Source organism: Giraffa tippelskirchi, chromosome 13 (assembly GCF_054371585.1).
Source record: "Giraffa tippelskirchi isolate mGirTip1 chromosome 13, T2T-mGirTip1v1.2.pri, whole genome shotgun sequence".
In the NCBI taxonomy this organism is placed as follows: domain Eukaryota; kingdom Metazoa; phylum Chordata; class Mammalia; order Artiodactyla; family Giraffidae; genus Giraffa; species Giraffa tippelskirchi.
In genome coordinates, this window is record NC_137287.1 from 5705898 (window position 1) to 5725271 (window position 19374).

Sequence of the window (19374 nt, forward strand, 5' to 3'; positions counted from 1 at the left end):
TGAGATAAAATCAACTTTATTTTTTAAATAATAAAACTAGAGAAGGCAGAAAAGGGAAAAAAGAAATAGAAGAAATGAAACTAATAGAAAACAGCTAGCAAAATGGTATATTTTAATCTAACTATACATAGTAACTTTAAAGGTGAGTGGATTAAAAGTAACAGTTAAGAATTGACAGACTGTTTAGGAAAAAAAGCACGACTCCACTATATGAGGATGTATTAGTCATGGTTCTTTAGTAAAACAGAACAAATAGACTAGATCATTGGCCACTGGCTCCTGTGATCGTGCAGGACAAGAAGTTCCACAATCTGCTGAGAGCTAACAAAAAATAGGGAAGCTGGTGGTTTAATTCTTACCACGTCCAAAAGCCTGAGAACCAGGAGAGTCAATAGCCTAAGTTCCAGTTGAGGTCCAGAGGCCCAAGAATCAGATGGCTGATGATGTAAGTCCCAGTCCAAGTCTGAAGGTCTGGGAACCAGGAGCACTGATGTCCAAGGGCAAAAGAAGATGAATGTCCCAGCTTAAAACAGAGAATAAATTGGCCCTTCCTCTGACTTTTTGTTCAGGTCTCAACTGACTGAGTGATGCCTACCTGCAATGGTGACTGCCATCTTCTTCACTCAGTCTGTGGATTCAAATGTTAATCTCTTCTGGAAACACCCTCACAGACATACCAAGATATGTTTTACCAGCTCTCTGGGCGTTGCTTAACTCAGTCAAGTTGACACATAAAACTAACCATTACAGTGCTCTATGAGCCACCTATTTTAATATTATAAAAGAATACTTCCAGTTTCAGCTCCAACATGTAAAGAATTTGGAAATCATAACACATCATTATGATGTGAAAAAGATGAAGACTGAAAATCATTGGCTTTTTGGGGGGCCCATCAGAGAACTGAGGCTGCATGGCAAACTTGCACCCCAAAATCCAGAAAGACAGACAAATTCACAGACTTGAAGCTGAGATCTGCTTAACAGAGAACCAAAATCTACCAGAGCCATAACCTAGTGAGCATACTTAAATGACAGTTTTGACAAATTGCTGGTGGCTGAGTGTGGTCTAGCTTAAAAGTAAGAAGCTTTGGGGAGCTGCAGTATTGGGAGAGCTGCCTATTTTCCTGGGTTTTGCCTCCAGGAATCCTACCAAATTCTCAGAGTGAAAAGCTGAGAAAGATCCCCCCATGGCTTTCGGCAGGGGGAGGAGGAGTAGAAATCACAGGAGATGTGTGCAGCGTTTTCCGTAACAAAGGCTGCTCTCCGGAGGAAAAGACTTTGGCAGAACTTTATCCAGGGCCACACCGAGTGGGCAGCTTATAGCGTCAGTGCATGTACCCGCCGATTCTGGGGGGCAGGGAGAAAGGCTCGTTAACATCGGAGATGGTCGCCAGCAGGGAATCCCCTGGCAGCCCAGTGGTTAGGACTCCGTTCTCTCACTGCCAAGGGCCTGGGTTCAGCCCCTGGTGGGGGAACTGAGATCCCACAAGCTGAGACCACAGCCAGAAAGAAAAAAAAAATCACTTTGTGAAAGTGCAGGATAAACAGTGGTTGCCAAACTGTCTTCTGGGGAGTCTGCCCTGCTGCTCCCAGAGCTACAGTTTCTCTGGCGGAGAACTGTTTATTGTCTTACTATTCTGGAGGCTAGAAGTCTGAAATCAAGGTGTTGGCAGGGCCAAGCTCCCTCAGAAGCTTCAAGGGGAGGATTCTTCTTTGCCTTTTCCAGCTTCTAGCAGCCCTAGGCATTCCCTGGCTTGGGACAGCTTGACTCCAGCCTCTTCCATGGCCATCTTCCTTCTGTGTCCTCACGTGGCATTTCCATGTGTGAGCATCTGTGTTTACCAGATTCCCTCTAAGGATATCAGTCGTATTGGATTAGGACCCACCCTAACGGCCTCATCTTTTTAATTAACTTTTATTGGAGTATAATTGCTTTACAATGTTGTGTTAGTTTCTGCTGTACAACAAAGGGAATCAGCTATATGTATACATATGTCCCCTCTTTTTTGGATTTCCTTCCCATTCAGGTCATCACACTAATGGCCTCATCTTAATTTCCAAATAAGGTCACACTCACAACTAGGACTTCAACATTTCTTTTTCTTTGGAGGACAGAAATCAACTCATAACAGCAAGTATCTTGGAGAGTTAAGGAGAGCTCAGCAGAGATCAATGAATGAGGGGGACTGCTCAGGCTGAGAACAAAGACAAGCCAGGATGGGCTGGGACACAGGAGGGGAAAGGGTTAGGGAGGGGACTGGAAGTTTTGTAAGAAGCTGTGTTAAATTACTGCCGGAACATCTATTCAAACTCGAGGAGGAAACACATTAAAATGGTTAGTAGCGGTGGTTATTAGCAACAACTTTAATTTTCCATCTCTGCTGCAAAAGTCACGTGGGGGCATTACATGAAGAGGCTAGCCCAGTGCGAATACTTGACAAGTATTTCCCAACATTTTCCAGATGGTGTTAACAACCTTGTGCACACAGTATACGAATCTGACAAAGGGAAAGCATAGTGACCACTCGAAGGCAGAGATGCGGTTGGGTGAAGAGTCACAGCATGGGCAGAGGAGGGGCAAACTGCCTCAATTTTCCCATCCAGGAGAAGGAGAAATACTGGCACTTACCGGAAAGAAAAGGAAGTACATGGCTGAACAGAAAGAGATTCCATAAATCTGTCAAATTTTGGCAAAAAAGTGAGATAAGCCTACACTGTGGGATGTCTGCGCCATGTGCCAACAGCACCGGTTAGGACACGTCAGCCTGCAAATGACCAAAACGCAACTAAAACTGCCTTACATAATGAGGAGCAACAATCTCACATAACAAGAAAATCGGGATTCGGGAGATTCCAGCTGTTTCATGATGCCAGCAAAGACCACATTTCTCCTTCCTAGTCCACGGTTACCACGCTCCTCTCACTCCAGTACAGCTGCTGAAGTCAGAAGATGAGCTGTGTCTTCCAAACATCTCTTTCTAAAAGCTAAAGAACTTTCCCCAGAAGCACCCTGGAGGCTTTCTCACCCGACCTCGCTGGCCAGGATTCCTCCCCATGGGCCTGCCTCTCCTGAAGCACGTGGAATGCCCCCCCTGAACAGTTCAACTAGGAAGAAGCAGAAGAGAGCGAAAAAAGTGCTCCGAGTGGCTCCCGGAAAGGCTCCCCACAGGGTCTTCCACATCTGTCTACGCGCAGGGCATGCACGGGGCTGAACAGAACATGAAGCTGCAATCTGAATGAACCACCCAGGATGGAAAGGCATGAAGTCAAAGATGAGGGCCAGGCGATGGGCGTCCCCGGCCTGGGGTACAAGGCGAAGAGAATCACCTCATTTCCCACCAGTCACTGCGGGGATGACTACAGATGCTAATGGACTCAACCAAAAAAACGGCCGCAAACGCGAGCCGGAAGAACAGGAGGACGTGAGCAGGTGCTCTCCGTCCACCGCATTGTAGAAGGAGACTTCCCCAGCCCCGTGGTCCAGGAAAACCCCCACCCGCTGAAGAGCTGGCTCTCGCTTGGTAGGGCTCACGGAGGCGCCTGTCAGGGGCCGATAGCCGGCAGAACTCCAGCAAACAGCCCAGATTCCCACCTTGGGGCACATTGTTGAGCCACCAGGGATCCCCATGATGTCCTCCCGACACACCCCCACAGCCACCTCCAGGCTGCCTCGGTTCTCAACTTCCCAGTAATGTTTCCCCGAAGTGAAAACATTTTTTCCCAAAACGCAGGGTAAATGCTGAAATCTCTCCACAAAGCCTGCGGTCCTCTGCGGGTTCCTCCATCCAGTAGCGTAGCTCCATGCTGTAAAAAACAGTGGCCAAGAACTGGTTGATGCTCCGTTTTTCACGTACCTCCCTTCCTGGGAGAAGACAAGTTTCGAATGAGCGGTGTCCTCAGCTAGAGTTACAGCCACTGCAGAGGAAATGGGAGCTGAGATCAGTAATGAAGAGCTGACCACTAACCCTGCTCCAGAAATGCCCAGCCATCCCAACTTCAGTTCCATCCTTCTCCTCCTATCAAGTGCTGTTAGGGATGAGACACCTCATTGCCGCCTCAACCGCTTCTCAGCTGGACCTAGCAAGCCATGGTTTGCATCAGCAACCTGAGGGCTTCACTTCCCTTCGGCTCTCAAAGACTACAGCCTAGGAAATGGGAGCTTATTATTCCATGGCCCCAGGGCTTCACCATCAGCATAAAATTTGAGGAAAGAATAATAAATACCGACTTGCTGAATCCATCCCAGAACCAAGGCTGTCAACTGGCTGGTTCTTTGTACAGGAACACACAGATGTCACCCCAGGTCTCTCTCTGCTGGTTCTAGTTGTTGGCTGGGCATCGCCACAAGCCCCCAGCAGGCAACTCAAAACTGATTTCAGAGCCTCCGAAGTCCCCTTCCATTCTCTTGAGACTAATCCTCCCTCACAAGCACACATCTTGTTTTCTACGCTCTCTAAGGCTTAAGGACATGACCTTCACCCAAATGCTCATACTTGGAAATCTTAAGCTTATTTGATGCTTCTTCCCCTCTGACTCTCGCTGGCTAATGAATCACCAAGTCCTATCAATTCTACCCCTGCGATAATCACGCGGGTTCTGCCCTTCCTCTCCCATCGCCATTGTCTGCATTCAGACCTTCAGCAACTGTGTCTGTAACTTCCTCCCTGGCCTGCCTCCTAATTCTCTTCCCTCCCAGACCCTCCATGTCTCTTCAGTTTGCTGAGAGCTGTGTTTTGTTTTTCTTAATCAACATAGATGTTAGATTTTGACAAAGGTTTATTTTTCCTGCATCTACTGAGGTGATCAAATTGATCTTTCTTAAAGTGCTAATGTGGTGAATTACACTGATTTGCAAATATTAAGCCAAACCTGCTTTTCTGTGATAAATCCCATTTGGTTGTGATGTATTATACATTATTGAATTCAACTTGCTAAAATTTTCTTTGAAATTCTTCTATGTCATGAGAGACATTGATCTACAGTTTGCTTCACTTGTAATGTCTTTGATTTTAGTATCATGGTAATGCAGGTCTCATAGAACAAGTTGGGAATAGGCTCTTCAATTTTTTGTTAGGAGTTTGTGTAGAAGAGCTATTTCTTAAATGTTTGGTGAAATCATTTGGGGAGGTTTCTAACTATAACATGAATAAAATTATTCCAGTTATCTATTTTTTCTTGAGTCAGCTTTGGTCATTTGAGTCTTTTAAGGACTGTCCATTTCATCCATGTTGTCAGATTTATCAGCATAAAGTTGCTCATAATATTTCCTTATTATCCTTTCAGCATCTACAGAAGCTGTAGTGATGATGCCTCCCTCATTCTTGATACTAGTAATATGTCTTTTTTCTTCTAGTCATTCTGCTTAAAATACATTTCAATAAAATTTAAATTCTCAAAGAGACAACTTTTGGTTCCACTAATTTTTCTGTTGTTTTTCTGTATCCTATTGCAATAATTTCTGCTCTGATTTTTAATTGTTTCCATCTGTCTGTTTCTTTAGGGCTTTATTTGCTCTTATTTTTCTAATGTCTTATGGTAGAAACTGGTATCACTGGTTTAAGAAATTCCTTTGTAATACATGTGGTTAGTGCTATAAATTTCCTCTTAAGTATTGCTTTAGCTGTATCCCACAAATTCCTTTTCATTCAGTTCAAAGTACTTCCTAATTTCCCTTTTGATTCATGTTTAGCTCATGGATTATTGAGAAGTGTGTTATTTAGCTTCCTAACATTTGGGGACTTATCAAAGCTTTTTGTTTTTGTTTTTACTGATGTCAAAATGCACTGTAGTCAAAGAACATATTTTACATGGCCTGAATCCTTTTGAATACTGTAGCCCACAGGCTCCTCTGTCCATGGGGATTCTCCAGGCAAGAACACTGGTGTGGGTTGCATGCCCTCCTCCAGGGGGTCCTCCCAACCCAGGAATTGAACCCAGGTCTCCCGCATTGCAGGTGTATTCTTTACCATCTGAACCACCAAGGAAGCCCTTTGAATACTGATGTCTTATGGCCCACCTTGTTCTACCCTGGAAAGTGTTCCATGTACACTCAAAAAGAATGTGTATTCTGCTGTTGTTTGGGGCAGTATTCTATATATAACAGAGTGGTCAAGTTGATTGATAGTTTTATTCAGTCTGTCTTTGATGATTTTCTGCCTACTTGTTCTAAAGTTTATTTTTAAAAGGTATTGACAATTCCAGCTGCAATTGTGAATGTGTCTATTTCTCCTTGCAGCTCTATTAGCTTTTGCTTAATATATTTTGAAGCTCTGTTATTAACTGTATAAATGTTTAGAACTGTTATATCCTCCTGATAAACTTACCCACTTATCACTAGGAAATGACTTTCTTCATCTCTGGTAATATTCCTTGCTCTGAAATCTATTTGATAATAACATAACCGTTAGATTTTTGACTAATGTTAGCATGATGTACCTTTTCTCATTATTTTACTTTTAACATGTATGGATCTTTGTATTTAATGTGTGTTTCTTGCAGCATATAGTTAGTTGAGTCTTGTATTTTTTATCCAGTCCAATCAATCTCTCCCTTTTAATTAGGATATCCAGACCATTTATACTTAATATGGTTAGGTTTGTACCTATCATCTTTCTATATTTTCTACCTGTCCTTTTTTCCTCTTTTTTGCCTTCTTTCTGATTAACCAAGTATTTTTTTTATAATGATTCCACTTTATCTCCTTTGTTGACTTATTACCTATAATTTTGTTTCTAGTGGTTGCCATAAAGTTTACAAAGGTACACCTTTCACTTAACAACCTACCTTCAAGTGATATTATACCACCTCACATGTAAGAATGTATAACAGTATACCTTCATTTCTCCCCTCACAACATTCATGTTCTTTTTGCTATAAAATAACACAATATATTATTTTCTGTTTGTTTAAACAACTACTGTATTTGTCAAGCTTCTCCATAGAAATAGAACCAATACAATGTGTGTGTACTTGTAGAGATTAGAAGGAACTGGCCCATGTGATCATGGTAACTGGCCAAGTCCAAATCCATGATGTGTAACAGCAGAAAGACCCAGGGAAAATTAATTTTCCAGTTCCTTCCACAAGGCAGGAAGAACCAAAGCTGCAGATGGAGTCTGAAGGCAGTCTGCTGTAAAAGTCCCTTGTTCCCAGGGGAAAGTCAGCATTTTGTTCTATTCAGGCCTTTAACTGACTAGCTTAGGCCTGCCAACATTATGGAAAGCAATCTGCTTTCCTCAAGTTTCCTGATTTATATGTTAACCTCACACTCTCACAGCAATGCCCAAAACAATGTTTGACCAAATATCTGGGCACCTTATGCCCCAGTCAAATTAACACAGGCATTAGCCATCCCTATCACCTTTAATGAGACTTAAATAATGACAAAAATAGATATTTCTTTACATCACTACCATTTTGGAAGATCTTTTATTCCTTTGTATAGATCTGACTTTTATCCAGTATCATTTTCCTTCTGCTTGAAGGACTTCCTCTAACATTTCTTGCAGTGCTGGTCTGATAAACTCCTTCAGTTTTTGGATTTCTGCAAACATCTTTATCTCACCCTTGTTTCTGAAGCGTATTTTTGCCAGGAATAAAATTCTGGGTAAACAGTTTTCTTCTTTCAGTCTTTTAAAGCTTTTGCTCACTAGCACTGCTTCCAGTGAGCACTGGGATGTCATCTGTATCTTTGTTCCACTTTGTTCCACAGCACGTTACATGTCCTTTTCTAGTTGTTGCATCTAAATTTCTATCTTTATTGCTGGTTTTGGCGTGGTTTCCATCATCTTTCTCATTTAGAACTTGCTGAATTTCTTAGATGTGTGTACTTACAGTTTTCATCAACTTTGGAAAGTTGAGTCACTGTTTCTCCAACTGTTTTTCTGTCTCACCCCTACCCTTCTGCTCTCCCTGAGGGATCCTAGTTACCACACATAAGGCTGCATGAAGGGACCCACAGCTCACTGAGGAGGTTTTCTTTTTTTTTTTAAGTTTTTTTCCTCTGTTTCATTTTGCATAGTTTTCACTGCTCCATCTTTTCAAGTTCGTGTCCAATCACCTATTAACCCCAACCAACTTATTCTTCAGCTCATAGTTTTCATCTCCAGAAGTCAGATCTGGGTTTTTTTTTAATATCTCCCATGTCCATAATATGCATCTTTACAAAATAGTTGCACTAACTGCATTAATGTTCTTCTGTGTTTATGCTAGCATCTTGGTCAATCCTGAGTCAATTTCAATTGATGATTCTCCTCACGTCATGTTTCCTACCTTTTTGCCTGCCTGGTAATTTCTGATGGCATGCCAGACATTGTGACTGCACATCGTTGGGGACTCATTTTTAAAATACCTATCCATCTTCTTGAGCTTTGTCCTGAGATGCAGTTACTTGGAAATAATTTCATCCTTTTGGGTCTTGCTTTCCTGGCATGTAAAGTGGGTCCAGAGCAGTGCTCAGTGGAGGGTTAATTATCCCCACTGATGAGGCAAGATTTTCCTGAGTACTCTACCCAGTGCCCCATGAATTAAGAGCTATCCAGGGGCTGGTAGGAAGACGTTGTTCCTGGCCCTGAGACAGCACCAGGAACTGTTCCTTCTAACCAGTTTGAAAATTTCCTTCAACCGCGGGTAACTCTTCACAAGCACGTGCTGATCAGTACTCTGCTGAACGTCCACAGGACGTCTCTGTAGACCATCAGGGTTCTCCCTGTCCAGCTCTCTCCTCTGCAGCACTCTGTAAACTCCCACTGCCTTGTTCTGGACTCTCAGCACCACTCCTCAACTCAGGCAGTTCACCTGGCTCCCCGTGTTACCTTCCCTGAGGTGGCCTGGAAACTCTCAAGGCTGTGCTGGGGCCATCGTAACTGACCTCGTTCGTTTCATATTCCCCATGTATCACTGTCCTTTATTGCCTGATGTTCAGTGTTTTAAAAACCGTTGTTTCATGTATTGTCTATTTTGGATGTCTTTGGTCAACTGCATTTCAAGAGTAAGTCCAGTTCCCTGTTATTTCATTTTATCTGGAAGTGGACATCTACAACACGGTTCTTGATCGGGATGTGCACATGAGAATTGCGTATGTAGCTTTATGTCATGTACAGGCCTTGGTACTTCTCTGGAGACCCATTAAGTTTACCTTCAGTCTTTCTTACCCTCAGCTTCTCAACCTTATTCCTGCCTTTCCCCGTATGCACCCCAACGCTGAGTCGTATCAGACACCCTCCCCTCTCTCTTCTCCACATCTCAGCTCAGGCTGCCACCTCTGCTTGGAAGCCGCCTCTCATTTTCCACTTGGCGAACTCCTACTTATCCTTCAAAGTCCCAAACAACTGACACCTGTGCTGTGAGAACTTCCTCACTTCACCCCAACAGAGAGGCTATCCTCTGTACTTCTGTGATATTTTATTCATACCACTGATAAACACTGGGCCCCACTGTATTGCAGTAAGTGATATGTCTGTCTCTCCAATTTGCTTATGAGTTCTTAGAAAGAACAGGTCTTTTTTGTGTGTGCAACTAGTACCTTTAACATACAAACATCCTTTACCTTTAAACAGATGTTTCTTCAGTGAAGCATATATCCATTTATCCCTAAGTCGTTATTTACCATTTTCCTGACCCTCCTGTTGGCTGCATGCTCTGTTTTCTCTTTCCTTTTCAGACTTCTCTCATTGTTCATTCTCTGAGCGCCAACTCCCTGAAATTCTGCTCACCTTGGAATCGCTTCAGCATTTCCTTCATCATTGGTAGCCGGCACACAGTCTTCACCGTTAGATCTTCAGAGGAATAGTTCACATCCTGATTCTCACACCTAAGAAAAGCACAGAAGGCTGCTCTTCTTAGGAGACACACAGGACAGCCAAGACCCTCAACTCCCACCTGAAGGTTCCAAGCCCAGAGTTCAGACTACTTCTCTCCCACTCCTCCTGGTGCAGGCAAACAGCAGGACTCCTCCCCCACGGCCCCTCACATCAGTGCCCAGACTCATCTGTGGGGCCCAGGCCTCCTTTCCCCTCTGCTTGGCCTGCATCTTTACAATCTACTCAACCACCCATAAGCAGGAAAGAGCTCATACCTGGTCAACACCTCTGCTGGATTCTGTGAAGGGAAGAAAGAAAGAAAGAAGTCACGTACCCTCCCCTTGAGATCTGTCACTCAACTTGGTGAGCAGGTATTTCTCTGTCAGTTGTTTTTCTGAGCATCACACATGATCTGCTGCCAAGCCCAACGGATTAACATAACGCAGTCTTTTCTTGGTGTGATCCCTCTGCACTATTGAACAATGTTGACCCATCCTTTCCTTGGAGCCCTCCTCTTTCTCCTTTGGCACTCTGACGTGAGCTCTCTCCTGGCTTTCTGTCTACTTCTCCATCTACACTCTTTCAATCACAGACAAGTGTTAGTGAGGATGTGGTGGGAATATAAAATGGTTCAGCCACTTTGGAAAAAGGCAGTTTCTTAAAAAGTTAAATATAAATATACCATATAGCCTAGCAATTCTGCTCCTACTACTTAGCCAAGAGAAATGAAAACATATGTCCACACAAAGAATGGCAGACAAATATTAAGGCAGAACCCTTCATAATAGCATTTGGGTTATGTCCATCAACTGGTGAACAGGTATACAAAATGTGGTATATTCTGCAATGGAATACTATTCAGGAATAAAAAGGGAATGCAAATATGATACGATGCTCCAACATGAATGAACCTCGAAAACACCATACTAAATGAAAGAATTCATATAAAAAAGAAATGTGTTATTTCAAAGATTCTGCTGTAGTATATGTTTGGATATGGAATTGGAACGTCACTGCTCAAGCAAGTTGTAAACGTTCTTGACAGTTCTTGGAATTTAAGTATCTCATATTACCTGAGCTCATCAAACCTAAACTTCACATCAATTTCCTTTGGAAAGTGAATCTTTGACTCTTTAATTATATAATAATAATAGTAACACAATTAGCAACAGAGAGAAAACAAGTCTTCTACTAAACCCACTCACCAGGAAGGACACTCAGCCCTAAAGACAGGAGGGAGACGAGTTAGTGACGCTGGCGATGCCACGCCCCTCCCTGCTGGTCTCACCTGCAGCAGCTCCAGGGTGGAGCCCTGACTCTTCTCCTTCACCTCCAAGATGAGCTTCTTCAAAGAAGTGAGCGTCTGATTGAGCCTCAGTATGTTCTCAGTCTGCTTCTTCTTCGTCTCTTCTTCTTCTTGCCTCAGTCCCTGAAGGAACAATTGCTCTTCTTCAGTCAGGAGGACGTGCAGCTTTGCAAACTCCGCGATGACTCTCATTCGCTGATTCTTCATCTTCTCCTGCAGCCACAAGAGACTGGCTCAGTCCTTTCTCTGCCTGGTCCTTCCTCCTAAATTCCCTGCATGGGACTCCCCAGTAGTCCACGACCCTTTCATCCAAATCACCTCCTCCAGAAAAGCTCCTGCTCACCCACTACAAATTTCCTCTACTCCTTTCTCTATGCCTGCTCGATATCTTTGTACTAGTCTTTATAGTATTAACTCATTCTTTGTAGTATCTGAAAATCTCAGACATACATGTGCGTACCCACATCATACCTCCCAACTGGACAACATCTCTTGGGGAAAAGTTCATTTGCTTTCCACAATGTCACAGACCCAAATCAACACCCACCTCAGAAGCCAACCCAGGAGGAGTGCAGGAAGGAAAGGGGCACCACCCTTGAGGTCTGAGGATGAAGAGTGTGGAACTCATGTGGTCCAAAGCCATGGTAGAGATCAATGCTTCCTGTTTTGTCAGCCTGACAACTGATAAGACCCTGTGAGCTCTTCCCAGCCAAAGACCTAGAGCAGCCTCAGGCTGAAAGGACTAAGGGCAAGAAATACCCAGCTCCTTCTGCTGTTACCTTCCACTCTGCAGCATTCTTCACTTCCATGTCCTGAAAATGTATGACTTTCTTCATCTTGGCTGTCAGAGTAGACTGAGTCTTCAGAAGTTTTTCCTGCCAGCAGAAGAAACACGCCTAAGTAAGAAGTCATCTCTTCCAGCATCTTCCTTGTTCAGGAGCTAAAAGTCACCTTGGCCAAACACGGGATGAGACTGAGGAGATGCTGAAGATGACCACAGGCTAATGCACGAGAACTAGTCTGCTCTCAAGTCATCAAAACACTACATAAAGTCTTCTCATTAAGTAGACACAAATGAATAAATACCCAGTACTGGCAAGAGAGAAGACCTCTGGCACCATAATAGTAGGAGAACAAAAAGATCCCATCTAGTAAAGTAATTATCCTCCAATTAAATTAATAAATTTTTTTTTTTAAAGTTCCCACCTTTTTGAAGGGCAACTGGCAAGATTTAACAGTATTTAAAATATGCAATAATCCTATTTCTAATAATAATATCCAATAAAACACTAGTAAAAATAATATATATAGGAATGTTTATTGCAGCATTCTTCATTATCCATCAGTGGGGAATTATTATGATATACTGATACTCTACATCAATTTCAGCTCTCGCTATAATTCTGTTTTGAAAAGAACAAATATACATGTGTCTGTGTAAGTGTGTGTGTGTTTATAGTTGAATAGAAAATAATCTGGAAAGATATATAACTAGGTATTATTAACATTGCTTATTTCTAGGGAATAGGAATGGTGAAGGGAGTCAGAGGGAGAACCAGAAATTTAATAAATTTGTTTTGTTTGGATTTCTACAAGAAGCATATATCCTTTTGTAATTTAAAAAACCCAAATAAGCGATTAAAAAATTGAGCCAATTAGAATCAACCGAGTAAGCTGCAGAGGGTGAGCACCTAGTCGCAGAATGTCAGGCAGGACCCTAGAGATAGAGGCAGACAGGTTAGAGACGGGCCATATCAGGGTCAAATCTCATGTATGTGTGAAGCCTCTAAGGAGATAAACAGCTCCTGTGAACGTGACTACGAATTTTTTTTAAGTTTTCACTTTTGTTTGCTAATGAAAATGTATTTGAAATAGAACTTTTCAATTTTTAAAAGCCCTGAGCAATTCCAGTCTGCATGAACTATGCTGTCCCCTTATCAGAGACTCTACCTATGCATTTCTGTATCCTGCCACAGCTGGGATCTAAAGAAGTCCTCCCTGCGTAAACCCTTTGGGGAGATTAGAAAACTTCTTCCCTGCAGTAACAAAACCTGCCACAAGGTGGCAGGAGGGCAGCACCGAGCATTTCAAAGCTGGGTAGACCCACAAGTTCAAAAAAATCACTTTTTTTTTTCATTTAACTTCAGACTTTTGAGTTTATATAGAACTACAACAAAAGAACATACATTTATAGAATGAAGACATTTTCTGACTTGTGATCATGTAGTTTAAACGACACGAAACTTCAAATCAGATCTGAGTTTCTGTCTAGACCTTCACCAACTAGCTATGATCTGTGGTTAAGTCAGTCTCACGCATTTCCTGGGCTGCAGCTTCCTTACCTAGAAGATGAAGGCAACCACAATCGATGGTCTTTTCTTAAACACCATCCCAGCTCTGAAGTTCTGTGAATTTCAATCATTGTAACCTCTGCATCCAATCCAAGCAAATAGGTCTTACCTCCAAAATACATGTCAAATCTGCCCATCTGCCTATTTGCCACCCCCAGCCCCCTCCTTGTTCAAACCACCTCTTGTGTGGACAGCTATCAATACAACAGCCTCATGACCGGTCTCCCTATTTCCAATCTTGTCCATCTCTCAGCCAATGTCCTCGGAGCAGCCAGAATCATCTTCTAAAGGCCAGTCACGTCACGTCAGTCCCCTGCTGAGATTCTCCACTGGCTTCCCTCATCACTGAGAAAACCCAACCACCCTGGGGTCCGACAGAACGCCACTCTTGCCTGCATCTCCCAACTCATCCCGTGCTACTTTTCCCCTTGCTGATCATGCTTCGGGAGCACCGCTCTTCTTTCAGTGTCATGGGTATGTCCTGCTCTTCCCAGCCGCAGGGTCTGAATTTGCTGTCCACTGCCTGAGACGTTCTTCCCACAGTTCCTCTGATAGCTGATCCATCAAGCCTCAGCTGAAATGTCATCTCCTCAGAGAAGACTGCCTGTGCCCTTATTAAATCCCTCGTCACTTCTCTGGCTTGGCACACTATTTCTTTCATAGCACATATTATCATCTGTGATTATTTCTTTGTCCACTGTTTACCTCCCACCCCCGCCCCAGCCAGACTGTAAGCTCCATGGTCTTTTCACCACTGTATTCCTTTTCTGGGTCTGGTACTATAGTACAGCATCTGACACAAAACGGGTGGTTCAAGAAATATTTCTTAAATGAGTTAATAGCAATGAAGGGATTGGTTCCCAGGGTCAACAGACTAAATACTGGCTCGAAGGAAAGAGATGCTGGGCTTGGAAGACTTTTCCAGGAAAACACTTGGCTCCCTGAAGTTTATGAAGCTATTTCTTTCTGTGTGTTCTCTCGTTCTCTTCTACCATCAATGACCCCATCAAAGACAACTTCTACTCTGGAAGACTTCCCTCTGTGAAGGTACTAAGACGTAGGGCCATGGTCCTCGCTCCTATCTGTGCGTCAGAATGTCTTAAAAGCGCTTCCAGGGGGCTCTAATGTGTATCCTGAGCCACTGGTGTGGCCCAAGAGAGCAAGCAGAGTGGGCTAGGAATTCATCAAAGCAGGTTTCCTGGATGCGGTGCTCAGGGGCTCAGACCCTAAGAGAAAGTATCCAGCACACTGTTTGCAGGGCTCAGGTGTGGGCACAGATGGGGGGTATTTTCCACAGACTTAGGGAACTCCAAACATTATGTCACAGTGCACGTGCTGAGAACGGGATGGTGGAAACAGGGTGGTTTTACCCAAGAGCAACCTAATGTTTTTCAAGTTCACTCGGGGTGGGGATGTGTGTGTGCTAAGTCACTTCAGTCAGGTCTGACCCTCTGCATCCCTATTGACTATAGCCCACCAGGCTCCTCTGTCCGTGGGATTCTCCAAGCAAGAATATCGGAATGGGTTGTCATGCCCTCCTCCTGGGGCTCTTCTCGACCCAGGGATCCAACTCGTATCTCTTCCATCTCCCGCATTGGCAGGCAGCGGGTTCTTTACCACGAGCGCCAGCTGGGGTGGGGATGGAGATGGATAAACAGAGCAGTGATGAAGCAGAGGAGGGTGCAGAAAAGGACCAACACGGGGGATTTCCCTGGTGGTTCAGTGGCTAAGACTCTGCGCTCCCAATGCAGGGGGCCCGGGTTGAATCCCTGGTCAGGGAACTAGATCAAACATGCCATAACTAAAAGATCCGGCATGCCACAACCAAGATCAAGGATCCCATGTGCCAGAGCTAAGACCTGGCACAGCCAATTAAACAATAATAAATAAAATTTTTTAAAAGAGCTTAAAAATATGTAATCTAATATATATATATATAGAATCTAAAATAAAATACATAATCTAAAAAAACAAAAGGATAGACTGATAATTCTAAAATACTGTGTTTCTAGTCTCCTATGCCCCCTGCCTCCTGTCCCTCCTCCCTGGACTTCGTGTCACAGTTACTTCACTCTCACCATGTCCCCAAGGAGCACCAGATATCCGGACCGTGGTCCTAGACTCCTCTCTCTTCCCGACCCATCATTCCAATTAGTCACAATGTTACTCAGTCCAGCTCATAATTAATCCACGCCCTCCTCTTCTCCAGGACCCCTGTCCTGCACTGATTCAGGCCCTACTTCAAATGGTGCAGCAACAGCCTAACTGGTCTTTTGCATTCATCCCCCATGGATGCCACAATGAACTCGGTAAAACAAGAGAACTGAGAACTGATCATGGCTTCCCTTGCCTTAAAATCCTTCAGTGATCCCGATTCGCAGGAAGAGAACACTCAGGCTTTTCAGTGTGGTGAACAAGGTCCTCCACAACGCAGACCCTGTCTCTTTCTTCAGCTTCAACTCCCACCAGCCTCCCTCCCATGAGCCACCCTCCTAAGGCAAAGAGCAACCTCATCCATCAAGAGCAGACTGTTTCACTCCTTTGTAAAGGTGATCCTCACTCCTGTCGGATGACTCTAATCTCAGACCTTCTGTGTGTTGATAACTCACACACACTGAAATTACTGGTCTACATGCTTATGTCCCCTACAAGACAAGACCCACGTCTTTCTCATCCATTTATGTCCAGGGTCTAGAACAATGCCTAGCATACAGGAAGCACCAATAAAGGCTACTGAATAAAGAAATGAATATATACTTCCTAGTCTAACTTTGCATGTTTCCTGTTTATAGTCAGCTGATAAAAATGAACAGCATTTGACAGTTTACAATACACTTTAACTTGTACCATTACATTCATGTTTTCAATGAGTACTTACTAGATACCAATTCAGATGGAGACCACTGGAGTGACACCTTCAGTAATGGAAGGGGGTGGGGCTAGTCTGGAAAGGATGATCAAGGAAGGTCTTCAAGCTAAAATCTAAAAGGATCTAAAGGACAGAAGGTATGGGTAGAGAGAGAGAACAGGCTTGAAACAAAAGCAGGAAGGCCAGTGTGGCTGGAACAGAGTACGATAAACTGATTTATTTAACTGAAGCTTCTTAACCCATAAGATAGGTAGAACAGAGAATCTCCAAATTCAAACATTAAGTGATTTTCCCAACTGATGAAGCTAGTAACAAAATCTAGACTTATCCCTCCAAGCCAGGCTTTTCCCAAATCATCAGCTGTCGATGACATCCATAGGCACAAACCTGTACTGTCCAATACAGCATCCGTTAGCCATGTGAGTTCCTGATATACGGAGAGTCCAAACTGATGTGTGTAAATGTAAAGACACACAGATTCAAAGGCCCATCATGAAAAAATTAAAATATCTCATTGATAATTTTCATATTGATGTTGGATATTTTGGATAAATGAGTTATTAACATTAGCATCACCTGTTTCTTTTCACCCCTAGAAAAACTTTGCATAACAGATGTGCCTGGTTCCTTTTGTTTCTATTGGACAGCACTGGTGTGTAACCTCTCAGGATGACCGAGCTGCCCGGAGGCCAGTCCCTGGAAAGTTCTGCAGTGATGACCGAGCCTCCACCGCCCTCCCAATTCCAGTTTTAAACTCCAGCTCTGATCTGTGAGTCTCTTAACTTTTTTGAGCCTGTCAGGGGTGAGGGTGAGGGTGGGTTTATGCTTCCAGTGCGGAGAGTAAAGGTTCCCAGGGCATATACCGGCAGCCCAGCCCCGTAAACGGCCGGCTCACCCGGTAGCTCTTGAAGGCCTCGTCGGCGGGGGCCATGGTGTGGGCCTGGTGCTCCTGCGACTCCCTGCACACCAAGCACACTAGCCGCTGATCGTCCTCGCAGAAAAGCCGCAGCGGCTCCCAGTGGCGGCCGCACAGGCCCGCGGGCACGGGGCCCAGGCGCCGGCGCCGCATCCTCTCGGTCAGCCGGGCCAGGGCCCAGTTGGGCCTCATCGAGGCGGGCGCCGACGGCCGCCGGCACTCGGGGCAGCGGACGGGGCTGCCCCCCGGCGCCCAAGTGCGGCACAGGCAGCCGCGGCAGAAGTTGTGGCCGCACTCGATGGACACCGGGTCCTCGAAATAGTCCAGGCAGATGGCGCAGGTCAGCTCCTCCTGGAAGTCCTCGGCCTCCATGCCGCCCCTCTGTCCCGGATGAGACGCCTGCGGGCGGCGGGCGGTGGCCTTCGGACCTGCGGCGGCCGAGCTCCTCCGGGGTTCGCGGGGCTGCCGGGGGCTGCGGCCCTTCCCTCGCGCGCCAGAGCGTGCGAACCGCCGGGTTTCCTCGCGAAGACGGCCCGTGGGAAGTGACAGGACGGCGGGCTGCGACGGGACCAACAAGAGCGATGCGGAAGCCCCGGGGAAGCCTAGAGAGGCTTCGAGGCGCGCGTCGGTGTGCGGGGTGCGCCGGCGTATGGCGGGGATACCGCAGCTCCCGCCGCTGCTGGTGGAACCAGACTGGGAGGCGCTGATGAACTTGTGCTTCCGGTTCGCCAGCCGCTCCCAGAAGATTTAGAGTCTAGAATCCCAGGCGAGCTGCTGCCCAGAAGGGCATTCTGGGCGAGGTACACCCTAGCGGCCTGGAGGGCCAGGAGAAGGACGGGGCGGGGGTGTCGGCGCAGCCCCGCTGGGAGTGGGGCTGAGGAGGCGCCCTGCCCCATAGGCTGGCTCTTTCTAAAGTCTGTCCTTTTTCGTTCAGCTTCATTCTGTCAATACAAAGGCAGACTTACAGATACACAGACACAGGAAAGTAACCCGTTCTTGACCTCCAACCCCGAGGTCTAGTTGAGATGCTCAAAAGGCAGAATTTATTGCTGCTCCCACAAAACCCACCCACTCAAAGCTCAACTCTCCTGGAGTCTCCTGGGCCAACTGGACAGCCAGCTTTCTGGGAGGCGGGCAGGAAAGGGGGTGTTTAGCCCCCACGACCTAATGGGGAGCCATCTGATCACCCTACCACCCTGATTTCTCTCTCTTCCCCAGTATAGGGGACACACCAGGAAGAGGAAGCCCAACTCAGGGCATGGGGTACACTCAGCCAATGCAGATAGCAGTTCTAATAATTAAGTTAGGGGGAAGAACCCAGGGTTAGATGGTTTCCCCCAGGTTTGAGACTTCCCACCAGTATTTTAGGGGGTTCGATGCAGAGGAAGTCTATAGGCTAAGGATGCTCTGTGTCAGCTTGTGGGTGATCTGTGAGCGGCTGTTGTCTAAGATGCTAGGAAGGAGCAGGTGCTGGTGCTAGAGCTGTTCCTGACCCTCCCAGCCTGAGAAGGTCGAGACCAGGGTGTAAAAGCAGTACCTGGAGAGTGGAGCTGAAGCTGTAGCTATTGTGAGGACATTGTGAAAGACCTAATAGGACCGGGAGAGTGGAAAGAAATCAGGTGTTTTAAATGGCAGTGCTTAAGATTCAGAAGCATGAGGGGCTTCCCTGGTGGCTCAGTGGTAAAGAATCCGCCTGCCAATGCAGGAGACACGGGTTCGATCCCTGGTCTGGGAAGATCCCACATGCCGCAGAGCCACTAAGCCCCATGCGCCACAACTATGCTCTAGAGCCGGGGGGCCACAACTGCTGAGCCCATGCACTGCCACTACGGAAGCTGGCACTCTAGAGCCCATGCGCGGTAATAAGAGAAGCCACCACACTGAGAAGCCTGGGCACCACGGCTAGAGAGTAGTCCCCGCTTGCCACAGCTAGAGAAAAGCCCACGCAGCACCCAAGACCTAGCACAGCCAAAAATGACATAAATAATTTAAAAAAAAGATTCAGAAACACAAATGAATTGACTTTTGGTACCCAACTTGAAGACAGCAACCATTTCGCTCTCCAGAGGAGCATCCATTGAGGCGTTCAACAAGCGATATGCTTGCCTGTCTCAGGGAACTGTTTCTCTTCA

The 19374-nt window shown here is 45.4% G+C and overlaps 3 protein-coding genes across 6 annotated transcripts in view; 1 reads left to right on the forward strand and 2 right to left on the reverse strand.

Moving 5' to 3' along the window:
- On the reverse strand, positions 1-17786 carry TRIM4 (tripartite motif containing 4). Its single transcript, XM_081555902.1, has 6 exons — positions 17222-17786; positions 11886-11981; positions 11089-11319; positions 10076-10098; positions 9714-9811; positions 1-3915 (listed from the first exon to the last, which is right to left on the reverse strand). The coding sequence occupies exons 1-6, from the start codon at positions 17612-17614 to the stop codon at positions 3329-3331; spliced, it is 1428 nt and encodes a 475-aa protein (XP_081412028.1). The 5' UTR covers positions 17615-17786; the 3' UTR covers positions 1-3328.
- ZNF3 (zinc finger protein 3) overlaps positions 1-19374 on the reverse strand; it is a 490877-nt gene that overhangs the window by 370725 nt on the left and 100778 nt on the right. The window lies entirely within an intron of this gene.
- Positions 16991-19374, forward strand: part of AZGP1 (alpha-2-glycoprotein 1, zinc-binding) — a 23332-nt gene continuing 20948 nt past the window's right edge. For all 4 annotated transcript variants that reach the window (XM_081555909.1, XM_081555907.1, XM_081555910.1 and 1 more), the window contains exon 1: positions 16991-17095. The gene's annotated coding sequence lies outside the window, so the exon portion shown is untranslated. The remainder of the gene's footprint in view (positions 17096-19374) is intronic.

What these genes read in the sequence shown, in the direction of transcription:
- TRIM4 (XM_081555902.1), bottom strand. Translation starts at nt 17,614, where the DNA reads ATGGAGGCCGAGGACTTCCAGGAGGAGCTGACCTGCGCCATCTGCCTG. An exon ending in AGGCCTTCAAGAGCTACCGG is followed by an intron (nt 11,982 to 17,221) that starts GTGAGCCGGCCG and finishes TTCTGCTGGCAG; the next exon opens with GAAAAACTTCTGAAGACTCA. An exon ending in CCACCCTGGAGCTGCTGCAG is followed by an intron (nt 10,099 to 11,088) that starts GTGAGACCAGCA and finishes TTCCCTTCACAG; the next exon opens with AATCCAGCAGAGGTGTTGAC.